A 21,533-nucleotide genomic window follows, 5' to 3' on the forward strand; every position below is an offset into this window, starting at 1 on the left:
GATCCTCTTGTCTGCTGCTGGATCTCTGTAAATTATTCTTTATTTCAGTCAGTGTATGCTTAATTTCTAGTTGGTCCTTTTTCATGTCCTTCATGGTCTCACTATACTTATTGAGGGATTCATTAAATTTATCGGTGGTTTCCATAAAATTCTTGAAAAACCTTATAAACGTGGCCTTGAACTCTATATCCAGTCGTTTGCTTTCCTCCATTTCTGCCATTTGTGACCTGTTTCTTTGTCTCCGCATTTTGGCAGCTTCCCTGTGTTGATAGAGTGGCCCTGCACGCCAGGTGTCCTGGAGGGCCCAGTAGCTCAGCCTCCCCAGTTACCTGGGGTGGACACTCTTGGTGCACTCTTGGTGCCTTGGTTGTTGTAGGATCACTGGGAGGAATTGACCTCCAGGCCAATTGGCTGTGAGAATCAGCTGTGTCTAAAGTGGGAGAACTTCTGTGCTGAAGACACCCTTCTGGGGCAAGACTTGCTTCAGTGGGGCTTTGGTGCTCACTGAGTCTGCTCCCTGAGTGTGTCCCTTATGGATCTGAGGAGTTGCAGTCTGGATGGTCCCCCTCTGACCACTGGGTACAGTGGCTCCTGGATCTAAGGAGGTGCTAATTCAGCCTCTGCCTGAGGCCACACAGCAGGAGCCATGAAGAGGCTCAGCTGTGAAGCAATGCAAGCCGCTGCGGGGCCTTGGGCCTTCTCTTGGAAGTTCCGGGTCTGCCTGGCTCGGCTGCAGTTAGGTACATTCACATGCAAAAGCCTCTGCCGCAGCCTGGGTGGGGCGGGGTCTCAGGGAATCAAAGGGCGGATCAAGGAGCTATGGCTGATTCTCCGCCCGGAGTCATGGGTCTCAGTGACCCGCTAATTGCTGCAAGCACCTCTGAGGGAAAGCCGCCTTCAAGTTCGCCCGCTGCCCGACAGACCAGCTTCTCCCCTTCTCCCCATATGAGTCCTGGGTCCCCAGAGACTTCCCGGAACCGGAGTTCAGAGCAGTCAGGAGCTTGTGATTCAAAAAGACAGCCGCGTCCTCAGGTGCCACCCCCTTTCCTCACACGAGCGCGCGCCGCCGTACCTCTGCACTTGTACCTCTGCAGCTCCTCTGGCTCTCAGTGTGCTTTTCTTTCCTTCTAGTTGTAGAATTTACACTCAGCCAGCCTTCCTGTTGTTCTGGATGATGTTTGATCTGTCCTTTGCGGTAATTTTCAATTGTTGTGAGAGGCGGCAATTTCCCGGTGTTTACCTATGCCGCCATCTTAGTTTCTCCTTCTGCTAGACTCTTAAACATACCTATGCACTGACCATGATTTCTGATTCTGAATACGTATTTTAGGTTACATATTTTCTTTCAAATCATCATTGGTATCAGTTCCAACTCATTCTGACATAGACATAATTTCTTCTCAGAGGCCAATATAAAAGACAGTTTCATTTTTATCTATCTTTTAGTGCCTACTATGATGCTTTGCTCAACTGTTTAAACATTCTTATTTAGTGCAGCGATTTTTCAACCTTTTATCTCATGGCACACACAAACTAATTACTAAAATTCTGTGGTACTCCAAAAAATATATTTTTTGGTGATCTGACCCAAAGAAAGGTGTAATTTTGACTCATTCACACTGGATGGCTATTGTTGTGTTGGCTGTTGTGATTTTTTTAATTTGACAACCTAAGGGAAAAGAGGTCAGTGCCACTAATAAATAGTCAGGTATTGCATGTTTTAAAAATTCTTGTGGCACATGTTGAAAACTGCTAATCTAATGCACAGTTTCAAAAGCTAAAAGAACCATACATCTCGTATAATTCTTCTTTGACATTAATAATGGATGACATCTAGATTAAGACCTATAATTATTCTTCCTTATTGAAAAATAATCATCAAAATGAGCACTATAATCACTTTCACGAATGAGTGACTAGTTTCTGCCAAAATACTGTTTGAAATATGTAGTATCAGTATACCAGTGATCTCATTTCTAGTATAACCCTAAAAAATTATATCTGTACCCACTGAGACTTTAATATAACTTCTTCTTAAGCCTTTGATTTTTTCCTATTTTTTTAAAAAAAGATAAACAATTTATTTAAACTAACAAACAAACACACAAAATAAAACCAAAAGCAGTTCGTGTTTCTCCCCTACCTCTGGTAACCACCAATTTATTCTCTGTATCTATCAGCTTAGGGTAAAAAAAAACCAAACCAAACAAACTTATTTAGATTCCACCTATCAGAGAGATCATATGGTATTTTTCTTTCTCTAACTTATTTCACTTAGCATAATGTTGCTACAAAAGGCAAGATTTCATTCTTCCTTATGAGTGAATAATATTCCTGTGTGTGTGTGTGTCTACCATATTTTCTTTCCCTATTCATCCATCGGAGGATACTTAGGTTGTTTCCATATCTTACCTATCTAATCTAATAAAAGACAAACATACAAATTGACTGTACCTTCGCTACGCCTTAAGCCACGCCCACCAGCCAACCAGAGCAACTATATGCAAATTAACCCAAACAAGATGGCGGCCAGCAGCCACGGAGCTGGAGCGAGCAGGAGGCTTGGTTGCTCCAGTGATGGAGGAAGCCAAGCTTCCCGCCTGCCGCAGCTGGCTCTGAGCTCCACTCAAGGCAACAAAATTTCAATTATAGAAGATAAATACACCCCAGATACCTGCTTTCAGCCAGCCGTGGCCATGGAGCTGGAGCGAGCAGGAGGCTTGTGTTGCCCCTGGCGATGGAGGAAGCCAAGCTTCCCGCCCACCCTGGATGGCTCTGAGCTCCACTCAAGGCTACAAAGTTTCAATTATAGAAGGTAAATAAAAAAAAAAAGAAAAAAAGGAGAGGCTGAGAGCTTCCGTCGCCGGGGGGCTTGGCCAGCCGGAAAATGGCCCTCAGCCCCTCACCCAGGCTGGCCAAACCTCCATGGGGTGAGGGTCCCCACTGGGGGGGGAGGCTTGACCAGCCTGCAAACAGCCATCAGCCCCTCACCCAGGCTGGCCAGGCACCCCAGTGGGGACCTCCACCCTGAAGCGGGTGTGACCAGCTGCAAACAGCCATCAACCCCTCACCCAGGCTGGCCAGGCACCCCAGCGGGACCCCCCGCCCTGATCTGGGACACCCTTCAGGGCAAACCAGCCGGCCCCCACCCATGCACCAGGCCTCTATCCTATATAATAAAAGGGTAATATGCAAACTGACCCTAACAGCAGAAAGACTGGGAATGACTGGTCACTATGACACACACTGACCACCAGGGGGCAGATGCTCAATGCAAGAGCTGCCCCCTGGTGGTCAGTGCGCTCCCACAGGGGGAGCTCTGCTCAGCCACAAACCAGGCTGACGGTTGCCAGTACAGCATTGGTGGTGGGAGCCTCTCCCGCCTCCTCAGCAGCGCTAAGGATGCGCGACTGCAGCTTAGGCCTGCTCCCCGCTGGCAAGTGGACATCCCCCAAGGGTTCCTGGGCTGCCAGAGGGATGTCTGACTGCCAGTTTAGGCCCGATCCCCCGGGGAGCGGGCCTAAGCCAGCAGGTGGTCATCCCCTGAGGGTCCCAGACTGCAAAAGGGCACAGGCCGGGCTGAGGAATACCCCCCCCCCCCGAGTGCACAAATTTTTGTGCACTGGGCCTCTAGTCTATATATATATATACATATATATACATATATATATATATATATATATATATGTATATATATACACACATATATATATATAAAAAGCCAGCAACCGGAACACTGTACGACCAAAATGACTGGTCGCTATGACACCCACTGCGGCCAGCAAACCAGCCATATCTGGGGGTGAGGCCGGCCAACCTCCTGCAGCCCCTCCCTGCAGCAGGTCCTGCCCCTGATGGGGCCCCAGTCCCCCCCCCCATCGGCCTGCAGCCCCTCCCCATGGCCTGCCTCGCCCCTGATCACCCCCCTACCCTAATAGGGTGCGGGGCCAGCTAGCCAACCTCCTGAAGCCCCTCCTCCCACCTGGTCCCACCCCAGATCAGTCCCCCCACCCTGAACAGGGGCAGGGCCAGCCAACCTCCTGAAGCCCCTCCTCCCACCTGGTCCCACCCCAGATCATTCCCCCCACCCTGAACAGGGGCAGGGCCAGCCAACCTCCTACAGCCCCTCCCTCTGGCCAACCCCACCCCTGATCACCCCCCCTACCCCAATAGGGGGCAAGGCCTCTGGCCAACCTCCTGCAGCCCCTCCCCCCACCTGGCCCCACCCCAGATCGGCTCCTCTGACCCCAATCGGCCCGCGGCTCCTCCCCCCAGCCAGCTCCACCCCTGATCACTCCCTTACACACCAATTGGGGGTGGGGCTGGCTGGCTAACATCCCATAGCCCCTCCCCACAGCCGGCCCACCCTGTTCGGCCCCGATTGGGGCAGGCCAGCTGGCCAACCTACCACCATCTCCTCCTCCTGACAGGTCCAGCCCCGATCCACTGTTTGGGGCCAGGCCGGCCGGACCCCACCCGTGCACGAATTTGTGCACTGGGCCTCTAGTGATAAATAATGCTGCAATAAACATGGGGTTTCATATATACCTTTTCAAGTTAGTATTTTTCTTTTCTTCTAATAAAGACACAGAAGTAAAATTGCTGGATCATATGGTAGTTCAATTTTTAATATTTTAAGGAAACTTCATACTGTTTTCTATAGTAGATGCACCAATTTATATTCCCATTAACAGTGCACAAGGTTTCCCTTTTCTCTACATTCTCACCAACTCGTGTGTTTGATAATAGCCAGCGTAGTAGTTCTGAGATGATACTGCATTATAGTTTTAATTTGCATTTCCCTGGTGATTGGTGATGTTGAGCACTTTTTCCGTACTTATTGATGGCCATCGGTATGGCTTATGGCTTCTCTGGAAGAATATCTGTTCAAAATCTCTGCCCATTTTTTAATCAGATTTTTTTTTTTGGCCATTGAGTTGAATGAGTTCTATAGTTTGGACATTAGCCTCTTATCAGATATATAATTTGCAATTATCTTCTCCCATTCAGTAGGTTGCCTTTTCCTTTTGTTGACAGTTTCCTGTGCTGTGCAGAAGATTTTTAGTTTGATATAATCCTTCCTACTTGTTTATTTTTGCTTTTAGTGTTAGATTCAGAAAATCATCACTCACCAAGAACTATGTCAATAAACTTACCACCTACGTTTTCTTTTAGGAGTTTTATGGTTTCAAGGCATGCTTTACCTTTCAAGTCTTTAATCCATTTTGAGTTTATTTTTGTGTATGGTATAAAAGACTGTCCAGTTTCATTCTTTTGTTGTGGCTGTCCAATTTTCCCAACACTATTTATTGAAGAACTTGTCCTTTGCCCATTTTATATTCTTGGCTCCTTTGCTGTAAATTAATTGACCATATATGCATGTTTATTTTGGGGTTTTCTATTCTGTTCCATTGGTATATGTGTTTTTATGCCAATATCACACAGTTTTAATTACTACAGTTTTGTAATATAGTTTGAAATCAGGGAGCTTGATGCCTCCAGCTTTGTTCTTTATTCTCAAGACTGCTTTGGCTATTTGGGGTCTTCTATGGTTCCACAGAAATTTTAGTATTGTTTGTTCTATTTCTGTATAAAATAGGGATTGCACTGAATCTGTATATTGCTTTTGGTATTAAAATTTAATATTAATTCTTTTAATGGTATTAATTCTTCTAGTCTATGAGCATGGAATATCTTTCCATGAATTTGTGTCTTCTCCAATTCTTTCATTAATGTCTTATAGTTTTCAATTTACTTTCAACTCCTTGGATAAAGTTACTCCTAGGTATTTTATTCTTTTTGCTACAATTACAAATGAGATTTTCTTCATTTCTCTTCCTGATAATCTGTTGTTAGTCTATAGAAACACATCAGATTATTGCAAACTGATTTTGTATCCTGCAAATTTACTAAATTCATTTATTAGCTCTAACAGTTTTTCAATGGAATAAAAAGCTTTGATAGACCTTTGATTTTTATTCTAAACACAGGTCTTAGCTCTAAATATCAAGTGTTATAAAGAGTACATTATTAAAAAGTTTGATTTATATCTTTTCTTCATTATAATGGCTATTTATTCAGAATCAATAATAGATTCAGATCCTGACTGGGTATATAAAGACAGGTATACAGTCAGGAAAACAAAGAGGCTCATTATATATACACTAGAGGCCCAATGGACAAAATTCGTGCACTCGGGGGGATGGGGGTCCCTCAGCCTGGCCTGCACCCTCTCACAGTCCGGGACCCCTCAGGGGACGTCCGCCAGCCAGCTTAGACCCAATCCCCCTAAGCCGGCAATCAGACATCCCTCTCGCAGTCCAGGGCTCTTGCAGTCCGGGACTCCTCACTCCTTACCTCCTGCCTGCAGTGGAGGCACGAGGTATTGAAGGCAAAAGGACTTCTGGCTGAGTGGCACTCTCCGCTGGCGAGCGCAGCAGCAGTGGCGGGAGACTCTCTCGCCTCTGAGGCAGCACTAAGGAGCAGCCAGCCCAGCTTCTGGCTGAGCGGCACACTCCCTTGGGAAAGCACTGACCACCAAAGGGCAGCTCCTGCATTGAGCATCTGCCCCCTGGTGATCAGTGTGCATCATAGCAGGCAGTCTTTCTGCTGTTAGGTCGATTTGCATATTAGGATTTTATTATATAGGATTTTAAATTCATATGTTGTTAAAGAATTTTTAGAAAATATAGCCAAGCAGAAAGAAAGAAAATTAAGAATATGACAATTTAATATGAAGATGTGCCCAAGTCAGCTCTCCAGGAGTCAGAACCCAGGTCCGGCACTTATTAGCTGTGTCACTTTACCTTTCTGAGTCTTTGTGAATAATGCTAAAAAATGAATCTGAAATACTCTGCCCGCAAACCTTCTCATAGCTTGCTCCTTCCTATTATTCTGGTCTGCTCAAATGGTAACTCCCAAGAAAAAACTTCCTCTGTTTTATTTTTCCTCATAGCATTTGATACACACAGCATCTGAAATTATATTGTTTATTCATGTATTATCTGTCTCTCCTATTAGAACGTAAATCCTAGGAGGGCACAGATTATACCTGTGTTCTTTACTGTTCTGTTTCCACTGGCTAGAATAAAAACTGATAAAATGTAGATACTAATAAACATCTGTTAATGATTAAATACTACCACCTAACTAGAAGGGTCTTTGGGAAGATTACATAAGACAATGAAAGTAAAGCTCATGACCCCAAATATGACATTCAATAAATAACAGCTATTAGCTTAATCTTTCATTAGCATTTATTTTAATTACACTATGATTAAAAGTACAAGCTGCCTAGTTCAAGATATGCTAGTATTATAATGTCTGGTCCAGAGCAGTGTTTCTCAAACTTCAGTGCACCACAGAGTCACCTGGAGACTTGTCATTACACAAACTTCCAGCCTTATCCCCAGAGATCCTGACTCAGCAGACCCACAGTGAGGCCCACAGATATGCGCTCCTAACAAGCTCCCAGGTGATGCTGCTGGTGGATGCTGCTAGTCAGCACCTTGAATAGCAAGTGTATGTACCACGAGATTTTTAAACAGTGAGTATCAATGCATCAAAAGTTCTCTATAAACTTAAATACTTGTGTATTTATAATACTTGTTCAAAAACAATAAATGGTTGGTAGTACTTAAATTTTACCATTTTACAATTAAATTGTTCCTCCATCCTTCCATATTACCACATAAAATCATGTCACTTAATTGTCACATCAACTATATTTAACTATCAATTAACCCTTGTTCTTTGCATAAGTTAAAACCAAGTACATTGTGTTTTTCCAAATAATTCATTCTTAGGGGATTAATGCAATAATCTCTGAAAGGGCAAAAAGAAGAAAACTTTCCTGTATTATAACACAGAATTCTGTGTCTCAACCTTCCCTTTTTTCCTGAGAAAAGAATAACCACATTCTTATAGCATGCTAACCACAAAAGAGTTAAGAACCAATGCACTATATTCTACACATTTTAACTATTGGAAAAAGCCCTTTGTTCTACTTAGTTTAAGTGAAAAGTCTTCCATTTTAAATAAACAACCTATACAGCCTCTATGTAACCTTAAAAAGTTCCTCAGAATCCAAGTGCAAAAGATAGAGCATCCCTTAACTTAGAGCCACCAATCTCCAGTCCTCAACCCAGCATCTCTCCCTCTCCCTGCCTAAGGCACACAAGACTCGCACCTATATTTTAGAAGGTAGTTTTTAAAAATTTGTAATTCCTAACCAACACTATCTACATGTGCCTTTCAAGCTACCTATCACTGCATTTGAATCTTAGAAAGGAAAAACACACAATAAAATAACCAAGCGACTGGCTATTTACTTATTCATGTAAGCCTTTTTTGAGCACTCAAGTATCAGGTACTAAGAATACACTTAACCCAAATCTGTCTGTGGTAGCAGGTGGATGGAATATCTTGGAGGAAATGATTTTTGAAGAATGGGTAACTGCTAGCCAGGTATACAGGAGAAGTGCATTCCAAGCAGAACACGCTGCTAAACAAAATATTTGCACATGGTGTGTGTTGAATGGTGGGACAGAAATAGGTCACACCTATGTAGCTTTAATTTTGAGGGCATTAGGGTATCTATAGGAAATTTTGGGTTAGCTGAAGAGTGAGTGATAAAGACAGCAAGATGTTTAAATGATCACCACTGTAACACTGGTTAAGAGTGGGCTGCAGTGACTGGTGAGAAGTAATGAGGACCTGGACAAACAGTCATGGGGGAAGGAAGTGAAAGGACAGATTTAAGAGATACTAAGGAGAGAGACCAGTCAGGACTTTGGCCCTGTTTTGATAGTGAGGGTAAATGGAGCCAAGTGTGGAATATACTTCTTGTTTGGACAATAGAGTGTTAGAATCTCATTCATTCATTGTTAGGTATGTTGAGTTCCACAGGCTGAGCTCACACAGAAAAGAAAAAGATCCAAATACATGTGTAGAAATTTCTTCTTATCTTATGAGAAGGTTTGCTTGATAGAGTTTTAAGTTCCCAATTATCTTTTTTTTTTTAACCAATCTAACCCAGAGGCTAGCAAAGTGCTAATTATTTATTTTTAAAAATTCAATAAGTATTTGTGAGAACATATTTGTTTCCTTAGGTCTGTTGGATTATTAAAATTACCTTATAGACTTATAACTATAGTAAATGCAGATTTAGTTCCTCTAGTATTTTCTCATTTAAAACTAAAAACTCATATTTATGTTTTAAATTTTTAAACTTTCATCTTTTTATAGAATGTCATTGGCCTGCTGAAGGGAAGTGATAATAGTAAGCTTTTATAAGTTTCCCCCCCCAACTTCTTGCCAGGATCCTGGGGCACAGCTAGCCCTGCCATCTCTGGCTCCCCCTTCCTTCTGATTGGCTTGCCCCTTTCTCCTCCTTCTACTGAGCTGGAGAGCTAACAACATCAAGGGCTGCTGCAGTGAGCCATCCTGCTGGTCCTTCTGGCCCTTCTTTCTACATCTACACAGAAGCCAGTCAGTGTTAGCTCCAGAATTTTTCAATGGGAGAATGGGAGAATGGGAGAGCAAAAACCTCTCTGATTTGAAGAGAGAAAAAGAGCTGGCATGCCTTTGCAGAGTATTTTGAAAGAAGAGTAAAGCAACTTCATTTATCCATATCAAAGCAGGGAGAGCCACTCATGATCCCTATTTCCGACCCCAATGCACCTCCACTGCCCAAAAACTAATGTCCCTGCCTGAGAAGACCTAGGACCTATGGCTTTAGGAATTTCAGAAAACACTTCAGTTCCTTCTTTTGCATTCCATTCTACTGCAGTAACCTGACACATACCTGTTATTATATCATTCTGTTTTATTACTAGTATTTTCATCACACTTACTAGTAATAACATCCAATTTTATTTTATACATTTCTTGATTACTTTATCTTTCTTCACTTGACCAGAACGTCCAGAAGGGCAGATTCCACATCTGGTTTTGCTCACCACTAATAAAGTGCTATTTACATATTTCAAACTTGAACAGTAAGACCAAAATCTTTTATTTATAGTTTCATAATAAGAATTATTCTTTACTTATAGTAACATAAAAGTATAGTCTTTGTACAAAGTTATCTTAAGATATTCTTTTTATATGACTAAGTCACGACTGAAAATATTATGGTGTATCACATTGTCATTTAACACTTCTCACTTTCCTCCTGTCCCATTTGGTCATCTTACTTTTCTATTTTATACTGCTCCCAAATCACAATGCCACTGTATCTGTCCCACATTATACATAAGAAAACCAGGTAATATCAAAGACCAACCAATGACTGAAAAACACTACTTCGTGGTACTATTTATTTTATCAGTACTAATAAGAGAATATTTTACAAGTGAAATAATTTTTGCCTTATATAAGCCCTATTGTAACTACAAAGAAAAAAAATACATAGAATTCCAAGGACTGGATGTGCATAAAGGTTAGCATTATGGAATCCTCAGACACTGGGTTGAGTACCTGACTCCATCAACTCTGTTCTTTGTTCTCTGTTGATGATAAAAGGTCACAGTTGTTTTTTTCCACTGTCTTTTAATCACACTGCTGCCATTTTTATTCTCTCTCAGTAAAGGGGCTTGTTAACTTCCAAGTGATTTTTCAGGACAGAATGACTGAAAATGCAGTTAAACTGTCACTCATCCTTTTATACCTTAAATTGCTGTTGCAAGCATAAACATAACCCTTGCTTATAAATGGGTTATTTATACTTCTAGAATCTTTTGTTTTTCCTCCAAAAAAAGTTACATTTAAATTGGGATTTCATTATGCCCCAAATATTTTTTGAGAAGAACAGATATAAAATCTATATTATATAGGTAGAAAATGAAAAATTTGTGCTTTCTTATTTTCTTCCAAACGCTTTGGCAGTTATTGCTGGAGACATCCAAATATAAAAGCAATGCACACATGTTAGAAGCAGAAAAGCAAAACAGAGTGTGGACCATGTCCAGGTACCATGCTTGGTATAGTGGGAAACATGGAAGTATAAGATAAAGTCTCCACTCTAGGTTAGCGACATCCTGTTGGCTCTTCCTCCAAAACACATCCACAACCCAACCACTCTTCCCTACCTCCATCTCACACCTCATTACCCTAGGTCAGTGGTCGGCAAACTCATTAGTCAACAGAGCCAAATATCAACAGTACGACGATTGAAATTTCTTTTGAGAGCCAAATTTTTTAAACTTAAACTATACAGGTAGGTACATTGTTATTAACTTAATTAGGGTACTCCTAAGGCTTAGGAAGAGCCACACTCAAGGGGCCAAAGAGCCGCATGTGGCTTGCGAGCCGCAGTTTGCTGACACTGGCTAAGTGAAAGCCCTGTAATCTTCCACTGACCTGTAGCAATGGTCTTCTAACTGATTTGCTTTTCCTTGAACCTACCAAGGACATTCCTACCTCAAAGCCTTGTATTTGATCTTCCCTCTGCCTAGAATGCTTGCTCTTCCCATATATTCACAGAGTTCAATCCCTTCAAGTTTCTGTTCAAATGTCATCATATCGAAGAGGCCAACCTGACACTCTATAAAATAATCCCATCTCTCCTATCTACAAACTGCCTCTGTTCCTCTTCATAGCATTTATCACTAATGTGACACATATTTATTATTAGTTTCCCCTAAAACTCCTTGAGAGCAGAGATATTTTACTATCTTGTTCACTGCTGTATCCTCTGTGCTTAGAATGGTGCATGGCACACAGTAGGTATTCAATAAGTATCTGTTGATGACATTTAACTGGTAATTGTTCAAGTTAAATAATGATATAGGACAATAGTAAATTAGTACTTCAAGACAGTTCATAGTTAATTGCCAATTGAACAGCATGGGCCAGTAACAACCAAGGGAATATACACCAGCATCACCTGGAAAGGTTTTTCAAAATACACTTGCTCAGACCTCACAACAGCCAACAAACCTCTCCAGGTGGAGTTCTGAACATGAGTATGTTTAAACTGTTTCCTAGGTGATTGCATTTTTTACAAATTGTGATAAAATACATGTAACATAAAATTTGCCATTTTAACCATTTCCAGGTGTTTATATTTTGCACCCCTGTTTAAAACTATGGTATAATATTTCAGTTCAGCAGAGGTAATATAATTGAATGGGAGGATTTAAAAGAAAAAAAAAAGAGACCATTTTATCTTAGAAAGAGCATGGGCTTTGGAGTTGAATACAGGTCCACTACTCATTAGCTATGAGACTAGGCAAATTACTTAACTCAAAGTTTCCACACCCACAAAATAAAGATAACCTTTTACCCTCTCTTTCTTCCCACTCCAAACTGCTCCAAGGTTACTCTAAAGGTAAAATGAAATCTAGTAAATATATAAAGTATTTAATTTTGTGCAAATAGGCATTAAACTAGAATTATTGGAATTACTTTAATTGAAATAGAAAAATAAATTCATATTGGCAGAATCACAAAGGTAAAATCCTGGTATAAATGGCTAGAAAAATTTTTCTCTCTCTACTGATAGGGCAGCTGAGAAAGAAACTTGGAGTTCCACGGATATGATCATCTTAGAATAGTAATTCTGAAACCTGAGTGCTTCAGAATCCCATGGAGAGCTGGTTAAATGCAGATTGATGGGCCCACTCCCAGAGTTTCTGATTTGGTAATTCTGGGTGGGGCCTGAGAATTTGCATTTCTAACAAGTTCCCAAGTGATGCTGAGCTACCAGTTAGTAGTCCAAGGGCACAAAGTTTTGGTTATCTCAGATGAGTAAGCCTGAGATCTACTGTACAGCATGGTGCCTATGGGTAACAATACTGTGTTGTATACCTAAAATTTGCTAAGAGGGTATATTTAATGTTAAGTGCTCTTATCAAAAATTATATATATAAAAGCCTAAGCGACCGACTGGCCAGCTGTTCAAGCAGTAGCTATAATGCACACTGACCACCAGGGGGCAGACGCTCAACGCACAGGCATGGAAACATGGAACAGACCGATAAATCTCAGAGGAAAGGGGGCCGGGGGAGGGTGAAAAGAGATTAACCAAAGATCTTATATGCATACTAGAGGCCTGGTACACAAATTCGTGCACTGGTGGGGGGGGTCCCTCAGCCTGGCCTGCAGGAATGAGGCTGAAACTGGCATTCCAACATCCCCCAAGGGGTCCCAGATTGCGAGAGGGCGCAGGCCAGGCCGAGGGACCCCACCAGTGCACAAATCTGTGCACCAGGACTCTAGTAATATATAGAAGGATGGGAGGAAACTTTGGGAGGTGATAAAATGGTTTATGGCATAGATGTGGTGATGGTTTTACAGGTGTATACTTGTCTCTAAACTCATCAAGTTGTATACATTAAACAGGTACAGCTGTTTATATGTCAACCACACCTCAATAAAGTAGTTTAAAAAATAACAATGGATTAAAGTATGCATATTCTAACAAAGCCTCTGAACAGATGAATTCCTTCAGTATAATTTTTTAAAAATATTTTTATTGATTTCAAGGGGAATGGAGAGGGAGAAATAGAAACATCAATGAGAGAGAATCATTGATTGGCTGACTCCTGCACACCCCCTACTGGGGATCAAGCTGCAACTTGGGTATGTGCCCTTGACTGGAATCAATCCGGGAACCCTTTGGTCCATAGGCCATTGCTCTATCCACTGAGCCAAACCGGCTAGGGCTTTCAGTATAATTTTTAATTAAAAACCTAAAACAGTTTACTTAAAAAAACAACAACTATAACCAATAATATGCTTATTATTTTTAGAACACTTAAAAATCAGCAAAAAACCAACTATTATAATTTAAATAATACAAGAATAATTTCATGTCACTAGTATCCTAATGACAAATTCAATCCTGAAAATATATTTAAAGTTAAATAATCATTAGAATACTCATTGTTTTAAAAGTTAAAAACTAGATAAAAACAAAATGCGGTAATTTTAAAAGTGCAAGTGTAACCCATAACTTCTGATGAGTACATGACAGAATTACTTACAGGTATGGAGGCATTCCGTCACTGTAGTTGGCTTGATCAGATACCCTTTACAGATGTAGCAGGTGATGTACGGATTGAAATCTTTCACCAAGTGTTTCCTTTGGGTAGCCATTCGTAGTTAGCTAGAGCTGGCTTCAGTAGTTCGGGTAATGAAGGGTTTTTTAAGTGGATAAAAGTCTGATCCCAAGAGCTGGTATGGAGTTCCCAACTGGATATCCTGAGGCATGAGAACTAACATCCAGATCTATCATGAGATTGCTGGTCATCACTCCTTTTGGTGGTTCTGCTTTCCCATACCTGTTTCCACAATAATTTAAGAGATAAGAGAAAACAGTGTTAGATTCATCATACTGTATTAATACCATTATATTAGCAGCAAGTGTTACATGTTCTAAATTGGGTAAACAGATGAAGAGAACATTGCCTTACTGTAACATTAGTCTGTAAACCTGCTACAATTTAATTCAGAATAATGGCAAACTGATCCACTCCTGAAGCCTCAACTATCCACCTCTATACCAATGACATCAAGGCTATTAACTCCAGTTTTTCCATCTTTACCTCTTTAGTAATGCATTCTGTCTGCTTGACTGCTCTATTAGGAGCTCCTGGTGATACAAGTTAAAGGATTCAAAATTAAAATCATTATTGACCCTATCAAAATGGTCTGTTTCCATTTTGTACCCCATAGCCAGCCAGTAGTCAAATCAAGTTGATGTCCTTTTCCTTTCCATCCACAGCCACCCAATTCACCTTCACTCTATCTTATATTCTGCTACCAGGTTAGCAAAGAATGTCAAAGGAAGAATGACAAAGAATGTCAGTGTCTCCTCTTTACAACCAGAAAAACGTTTAAATTTCTTAGCTTCTGGAGGCTCTATGCCCTCTATCCAACAAGCCCTTCCTCTCCTCTGTCAGATCATCGGTTGTCACCTGCAAGAGGCACACCGGTGTGCCACAAGAATTTTTAAAACATGATTGCATTTATCAGGGGCACTGCCTTCTTTTCTCTTAGATTGTCAAATTAAAAAATGACAATAGCCAGCTGGTGTGAATCCAAGTTACCTATTTTTCTTTGTCAGACCAACAAAAAATCTATTTTCTGGTGTGCTGCAGAATTTTAGTAATTAGTTTATGTGTGCCATGAGATGAAAAAGGTTGAAAACTACTGGTCTAGATCCTACCTATCCTTCAAAACCCTTCTCCAAAGCTATCCTCAGTGTAATCTCTCCATGGTTTTTAACCCTTAATTCTTTCCTGTTACATTTTCCTTTTACATATTTTTAAAATATATTTTTATTGATTTCAGAAAGGGAGAGATAGAAACATCAATGATGAGAATCATTGATTAGCTGCCTCCTGCACGCCCCCTACTCGGGATCAAGCCTGAAACCTGGGCATGTGCCCTTGTTGGGAACTTAACCCAGGACCTTTCAGTCTGTAGGCTGACGCTCTATCCACTGAACCAAACCAGCTAGGGCTCCTTTTACATATTTTGATTTATAGTTATACTAGAGATCCAGTGCACTAATCCTCTAGTATGCATATAAGATCTCTTCCTTCCCCTCCCCCCTTCACTCTGAGATTCATCAGTCTGTTCCATGTTTCCATGCCTGTGCCTTGAGCATCTGCCCCCTGGTGGTCAGTGCCCATCATAGCTACCGGTTATATGGTAGAACAGTCACTTAGGTTTTTATATATATATACATTCACTCTTTATCTCCTCTATTAGACTACAAAACTCTCTGCTAGAAACTGGTTGAATTTAATAAATGTCTATATAACCTGGGCAATGTTACTTATCCTAAGTCTGTGTTTTTTTTTTTGTCAAAGTGTAAAATGAAAATAGAACTGCCAGTCTCCTAGAGTGGTGAGGATTAAATGAGACAATATACATAAAACTAGCACACGGTAAAAGCTGAAAATGATTAAGTTTTTTCCAGACACGTTTTGCACAGTTGACTTGTACATAAGATTACTTTAAAAAGTTTTAAAGGTTTCATTATAACAAATGTATCCTCTTAGGAAACAAGCATGAAAAGGGTGATGTACTAAATTTAATTCTGTAAACAGGAACTTTTTTCCTCTCTTAGCTGTTCATTCATTGGTAAGTATACATAAAGCCACCAGGAAGGTAAGAGGCATCATCGCCGTTGAGAGTTGAGAATGTGCAAGAAACCGGCTCTGCGAGTAATCATCCTATCCGCCGGGAAGACTGGCGGGTGCAGCAAAAAGAGCATTATGAACCCTCAGGGGTCTGGGTTCTGGTCCTGGGCTCTGCGTGACCTTCCGCGAGCGTGTGCCACCCGTGCGTGGCCCGCGCCTTCCCCCTGGACCCGGGCCGGGCCGCCTCCCCACAGGTAGGTTCGCAGGGAAGCTCCCAGGACGCGAAGTTCTCGGAAAGGGGAAGCGCGTCGGGACCTGGGGCGGAATGGAGGTCCTGAGCCCCACCTCCCGGTCCCCACGGCAGAAAGGAAGCAGGACGCGCAGTGACGGCAGGAACTTTTCCGCGTCCTCCCGCGGCGGGACCGGCAGTACGTCCGCGGGCGCCCCACGCTCAGTCCGCCCCGCCCGCCCCGCAGGTGCCGGCCCCGCGGACACGCCGCTCGGCTGCCGGCGCTGCGCTGGGGAGGACGCCAGCTTCCCCCGGCCGGGCGCCCGCAGCCCGCAGCCCTCTCCGCCCCGAAGGGGAGGCCGCGCCGCTGAAGCCCCCAAACCCGGGCCGGCCGCCGCCGTCCCCGCCCCCGCCCCCGCCCCCGAAGGAGTCTCCCGGTCCAGGCGCGCCGGGCCGCGGCAGGTGCCTGGAGGGGCCGGTGCCGCTCGCCCTCCGGGCCCAAAGTTGGGCGGGAGCGCGGGAGCGACGGGGTCCCGGCCCCGCGGCCGCCCTCCAACCCGCCGGGTACCTACCCGCGGCCGCCGCCGCCGCCGCCGCTCCTCGCCCGCCAGCGCGCCGGCCTCACAGGAAGGAAAGTGAAAGAGAAACAGCGCCCGCCGAGGCCTGGCCGGTCCCGCCGCCCCGTCCGCCCTCCCCCTGCAGGCGGGAGCGCGCCGGCTCCGCGGGGCCACTCGGCTCGGGCACGAGAGGGCGCGACGGGCCTCGGGCCCAGGGCCGGTGCCGCCCCCAAGGGCAACTCCACCCCCTTCCAACCGCCGGCGCCAGCGACTGGCCCCGCCCCTGGCCCCGCCCCGAAGGCCACGCCCCGGACACGCCCCCGCGGCACGCCCGCGGGCCCGTGCTCCACGCAGGTGCGGGGCCGCCCCGCCCGCCCCGCCGCGCGCTGCTGTGCGACACGTAGCTTTGGCCAAATTTTATCTCCGTCCATCTCCCCACCACCAGCCCCTCCCGGTCGTTTTTCATCCTAACAATGTCTGGTGTCGTTTTCCTGGCGGGCTTAACAGCAAAGGTCAGTGCTGAGAATGAGTCACCCGGCAAAACTCCTCTGGGCTGCGTCTTCCCCAAGCCAGTCCCACCTGGGCCTAGCGGGGGACGAAGGCATCCTTTCATTTGCACCTTATGTTTAAATATCATTAACGAACTTGCTACTGTGGGGTGGGTCCCGACAGCATGACTGTTGACAACTGTAAGCACTCGGGAGCACGGTGGGGGAGGGGGTTTTAGGGGAGAGGTAAATAGTTATGACTGTAAGGGTCATAACTTCTAGTGGACTTTGAGATCTTCAAACGACCATTCATTGCAAAAAAAAAAGTGTATTCAAAAGCACGCATTAAAAGATTCTTCAAAGTCATTCAATCCTATTCTGCATTCTACAAACTTACAAATTTCTACTACAGCCATTATTTTGCTAAACATAAATCAGATCTCGTTCTTCGCTTGTTAGAAGACTGCAATCTGGTCATCTCAGGGTAGCAGGGAAAAGAGTGTGATCTCCACACGTAAAACAAAAGTTAAAACTAACGTGACAAAGGGAATCCGCAAAGGGCAGCTTTCAATCTTGTGTAGTATTAGAAAGAGGAAAAGGTGTTGCAATTACATTATCTTTGCTTCTGTGGAAGTGAGAGCGGTGATGGTTGGTTAGGGAGTTGACAGTAGTGGAAGGGGAGGGGAGAATTAATGCAAAGTATTTGCTTTACCTCCAATTGACAGGAGTCACCTTGGTTATTACCAGAGTGGTCAACTGTGAAGAGGGCTCTAGTGACAAACCAGTGAACCCAATGCCCACTAAGCCAGCAGCCATATAGGTATTCAAAGATTCGTTTCAAATTTAAAATACACCAAAAAGGTAGACCAGGACAACTTCTTAAACTATCCAATTTATAATTAAACTTATGCAGACTGTACATAACATTTTAAAATGACCATTTGTAATATCATAGCAGGAGCAATACATTTCGGAAACAGCATTCAATTACCACATTTTTAAGGCAAAGGTGATCTTTTTAAAGCCAACATGCCCATTTCCAAGGTGAATCAACTTCAATAACTCACAGCAATGACAATGAGAATGAAAAACAAGTCAGGTCAAATGACGTTATAGCTGAAGGATTACTCTTCAGCTCTTTCATCTCGGAGACTGAACAGGTCAATATGTGATAAGTCACTCTATTTCCAGTGCATTTAAAGTATGTAATGGAAGACACTACCATACATACTACAACATATACAATACGACCTGGGATTTTCCTACTCTGCATGTGAACCTACTTTAAACATAGATTTTAAAGAGTAACATTTCATGAAGTCCAGGAGGCTTAAATGTGATTGGTGATCAACATTATGAGTGGAGTTAATTAGCATTCCCTGAAGAAATGAGCTTGAGGATGGATGTTAGGAGGATTTACATTGACAAAGGAGGGAGGGGCTTCACAAAGATGCTATAGAGCAGTACCTCACAATAGATACAGCAAATGGTGGGCTTGAGGGTGGAGGAAAGAATTACCACCTTTGTAAAGAAATGTGTCCCTAGAGGCAGCATGGTTCCTAAAAACATGTTCAGTGGTCTCTTCTTTCCCCTCTTCAGCAACCACCCTAACCTTTCCCATCCCCGACCCCCAAAACCAAAAATGCATAAGCACAAAAAAGAAAAAGAAAATAAAAAATTCAAACATCTGTCTGATTAAAAAAATAACAAAAGAGAAGGCAAGAGAGAATGTTAGGAAGGGGTAAGTTTCCTGACCTACGTGCAGGTTCTCTAGCATTTAAACATAAGACTTTCAGCTGCTCCATTGCCTCCTCTTCTCCCCTGGGGCAGCTCTCTAGTAGCTGCTTTTTAGTTCCCTGGTTCTGACAGTGGGGGCTGTAACAAACCTTAGAAGCCTCAATATGAGGGGTGGCTCTGATAACAAATCTCAAGTACCTGCGGGACCCTCAGTAAACAAAGGCCTGGAAGCAACTGGATATGCAGGGCCAGGAAGAAGCAAAGGCAGACAAAAGTATCATAGCTGGGAGTTTCCTTATCACTAATCTACTTCAGCTTTCTCATTTTTCACAGGTAGAAAGCAAGATCCTGAAAAGTGGCAAATTCATAACCACAGAGCTGATTTTGGTAAAGCCAAGACCAAAACAAAGGTACCAGTTCCATCTTATTTTACACCTCTCAAGAGAACTTCTCAAGTCCAAGAATTGAAGGGCCGTCTGGTAAGAAACAAGTTAACTTTAAAGGAACAAAGGGAGAGAAGAATGGATGTAGAGAGGGCAGGAAATAGCTGTCTGGATGGTATTTAGGAGTGAACTGGACACTGGTGATTCCCCATCAAAGCAGCATAATCCCAAAGTAACTTGTTTCATTTGAGCACTGATCGACATTAGTCCAGGGAACCACATATGGCTCTTGACAACCCTTCGAACTACTTGAAACTATCTATATACCTAACAAATGTTTTCATTACTTTATATTTTATGTCTAGATTTTTATTTCCATTAAGGCTGGGCAATGGATGGGTAATTCTGTACTGAAAAGTTCAGATTCCTTCCTTATCTAATGAATATATATCATCAATGAATTGCTGAACTGCTGTTTAATGGCATAACATTTTAAAAATAAGGTTATATCTTTACATTTGCCTGAAATATTAAATAATATGACTTTTTCTTGTAAATTATTTTATATATCTTAAGTAATGCTATTTAGTCTTTTAACATGGAATATTTCTCACATAAAACTACCCTTTGTATTCTAAAAATCTTCTTACAGAGATCTTAGAATATATTAAAATTTAAAGAGTCCTACTAGGTCCAAGTATATTTATTTTATGGCCATGGATATTACAGCTCAAAATCTATGACTGCCTAAAATCAATGGTGGAGGAATGGGAGGGGAACAGAGAACTGAAAGACTTCCAATCACCCTTGACCATGTCTCTTTTTCTCTTATGCAGCCCTCTCCTGCAATCAATAATTCTCAAGGACTCTCTCTGCAAAATGTCTCTTGAATCCTTCCACTTAACCTACCCTGGTTCAGATCACTCTCATCTCTACTTTCCATTACTTCAATGAACTCTTAAGCAGTCTCCCTACAACTCTTCTCTGCCAAAACATTCTCCACAGCACAGTCAGAGAACTCTTTCTAACTACAAATTTGATCATGCTGCTCCCTGGCCTTAAAAAAAGCAAAAAAAATAAAAAAGCTCTTGTTCTTAGGATAAAGCCAAACACTTAATAAGCCCTTTCTGGACCCCTGTCACTTCTACAGCCTCTCCCTTGGACTTCATGCTGCAGCCATAATGAACGTTTTTACCCTCTGGCTAGAGAGAAGGGTCTTCTTTCAAATGAGCACCCTATCTTAATCTCCCCACCCTTGCAAAAGCTGACCAACTGTTATTTATCCTGTTAGGTATCGGATGATCTCAAAGGCCACCTTCCCAGACACCTCAAAGTTGCTTAAGAGTTTCCTCAATATACATACACCACATACATACGTAACAACACATACTTATTCTCTCAAGTCCCACATCACACTGTCTTGGATTATCTGATACACCTGTCTGGACAAACTACTAGTGTAAGCCCAGTAGACAAGACACATTGCTTGTCTGTACATCCCCAGCAGAGTGGATGGCAAATTGCAGGCATTCAAATAAATACTGACTGAAAAGCTGAATGATTGCACACAATCGAAAACATATTCTGTGTATTCTTTCTTTAGTTTCTTCTTGGAGGGATCTTTACAAAGGATGAGCTGCCTGTAGGACTACTAATTAAAATCACACCAGGGAGTACAGACTTATCCACAAGAGACAATTATAGAGCAATATACCAAATTTATTAATGAAATGTTAAGTGGAACCTGATCAAAAGACAAAAACTCCAGTTGAAAGATGGAATGCCGTAGGTGGTTAAGAAATTGGCCCCATATGATTAAGACTCTGCCAGTTACAAAGACAACAAGGTAAAACAGCAAAAGTTATAGTATTAAATGAGAAAGCCAGAAAAAAGGAAGATAAATTAAGTCAATATACTAAAAGTGGGTACAGAGAAGTAGCATAAGTACAGGGACAAGATTAGTCTGTGAAAGGCTGTGCAACTAGCTAACTAAATATTTCAAAGTGCTTGAAATACATTATGCTAAAGAGACAGGTCGACAATTT

General features: G+C 42.7%; 1 protein-coding gene across 8 annotated transcripts in view; it reads right to left on the bottom strand.

Annotated features, from left to right (window-relative positions):
* The window catches only part of PCGF5 (polycomb group ring finger 5), a 113,006-nt gene that overhangs the window by 49,113 nt on the left and 42,360 nt on the right, over positions 1-21,533 (bottom strand). For 4 of the 8 annotated variants that reach the window (XM_036336635.1, XM_036336634.1, XM_036336629.1 and 1 more), the window contains exons 1-2: positions 16,896-17,047; positions 13,989-14,285 (exon numbers count right to left, since the gene is read on the bottom strand). In XM_036336635.1, coding sequence (XP_036192528.1) covers positions 13,989-14,100 — 112 coding nt within the window. In that variant the 5' untranslated portion in view covers positions 14,101-14,285; positions 16,896-17,047. Of the gene's footprint in view, positions 1-13,988; positions 14,286-16,895; positions 17,049-21,533 lie in introns of those variants that run through there. The other 4 variants (XM_036336631.1, XM_036336637.1, XM_036336632.1 and 1 more) reach the window with 2 other exon arrangements.

Source organism: Myotis myotis, unplaced genomic scaffold (assembly GCF_014108235.1).
Source record: "Myotis myotis isolate mMyoMyo1 unplaced genomic scaffold, mMyoMyo1.p scaffold_m19_p_15, whole genome shotgun sequence".
In the NCBI taxonomy this organism is placed as follows: domain Eukaryota; kingdom Metazoa; phylum Chordata; class Mammalia; order Chiroptera; family Vespertilionidae; genus Myotis; species Myotis myotis.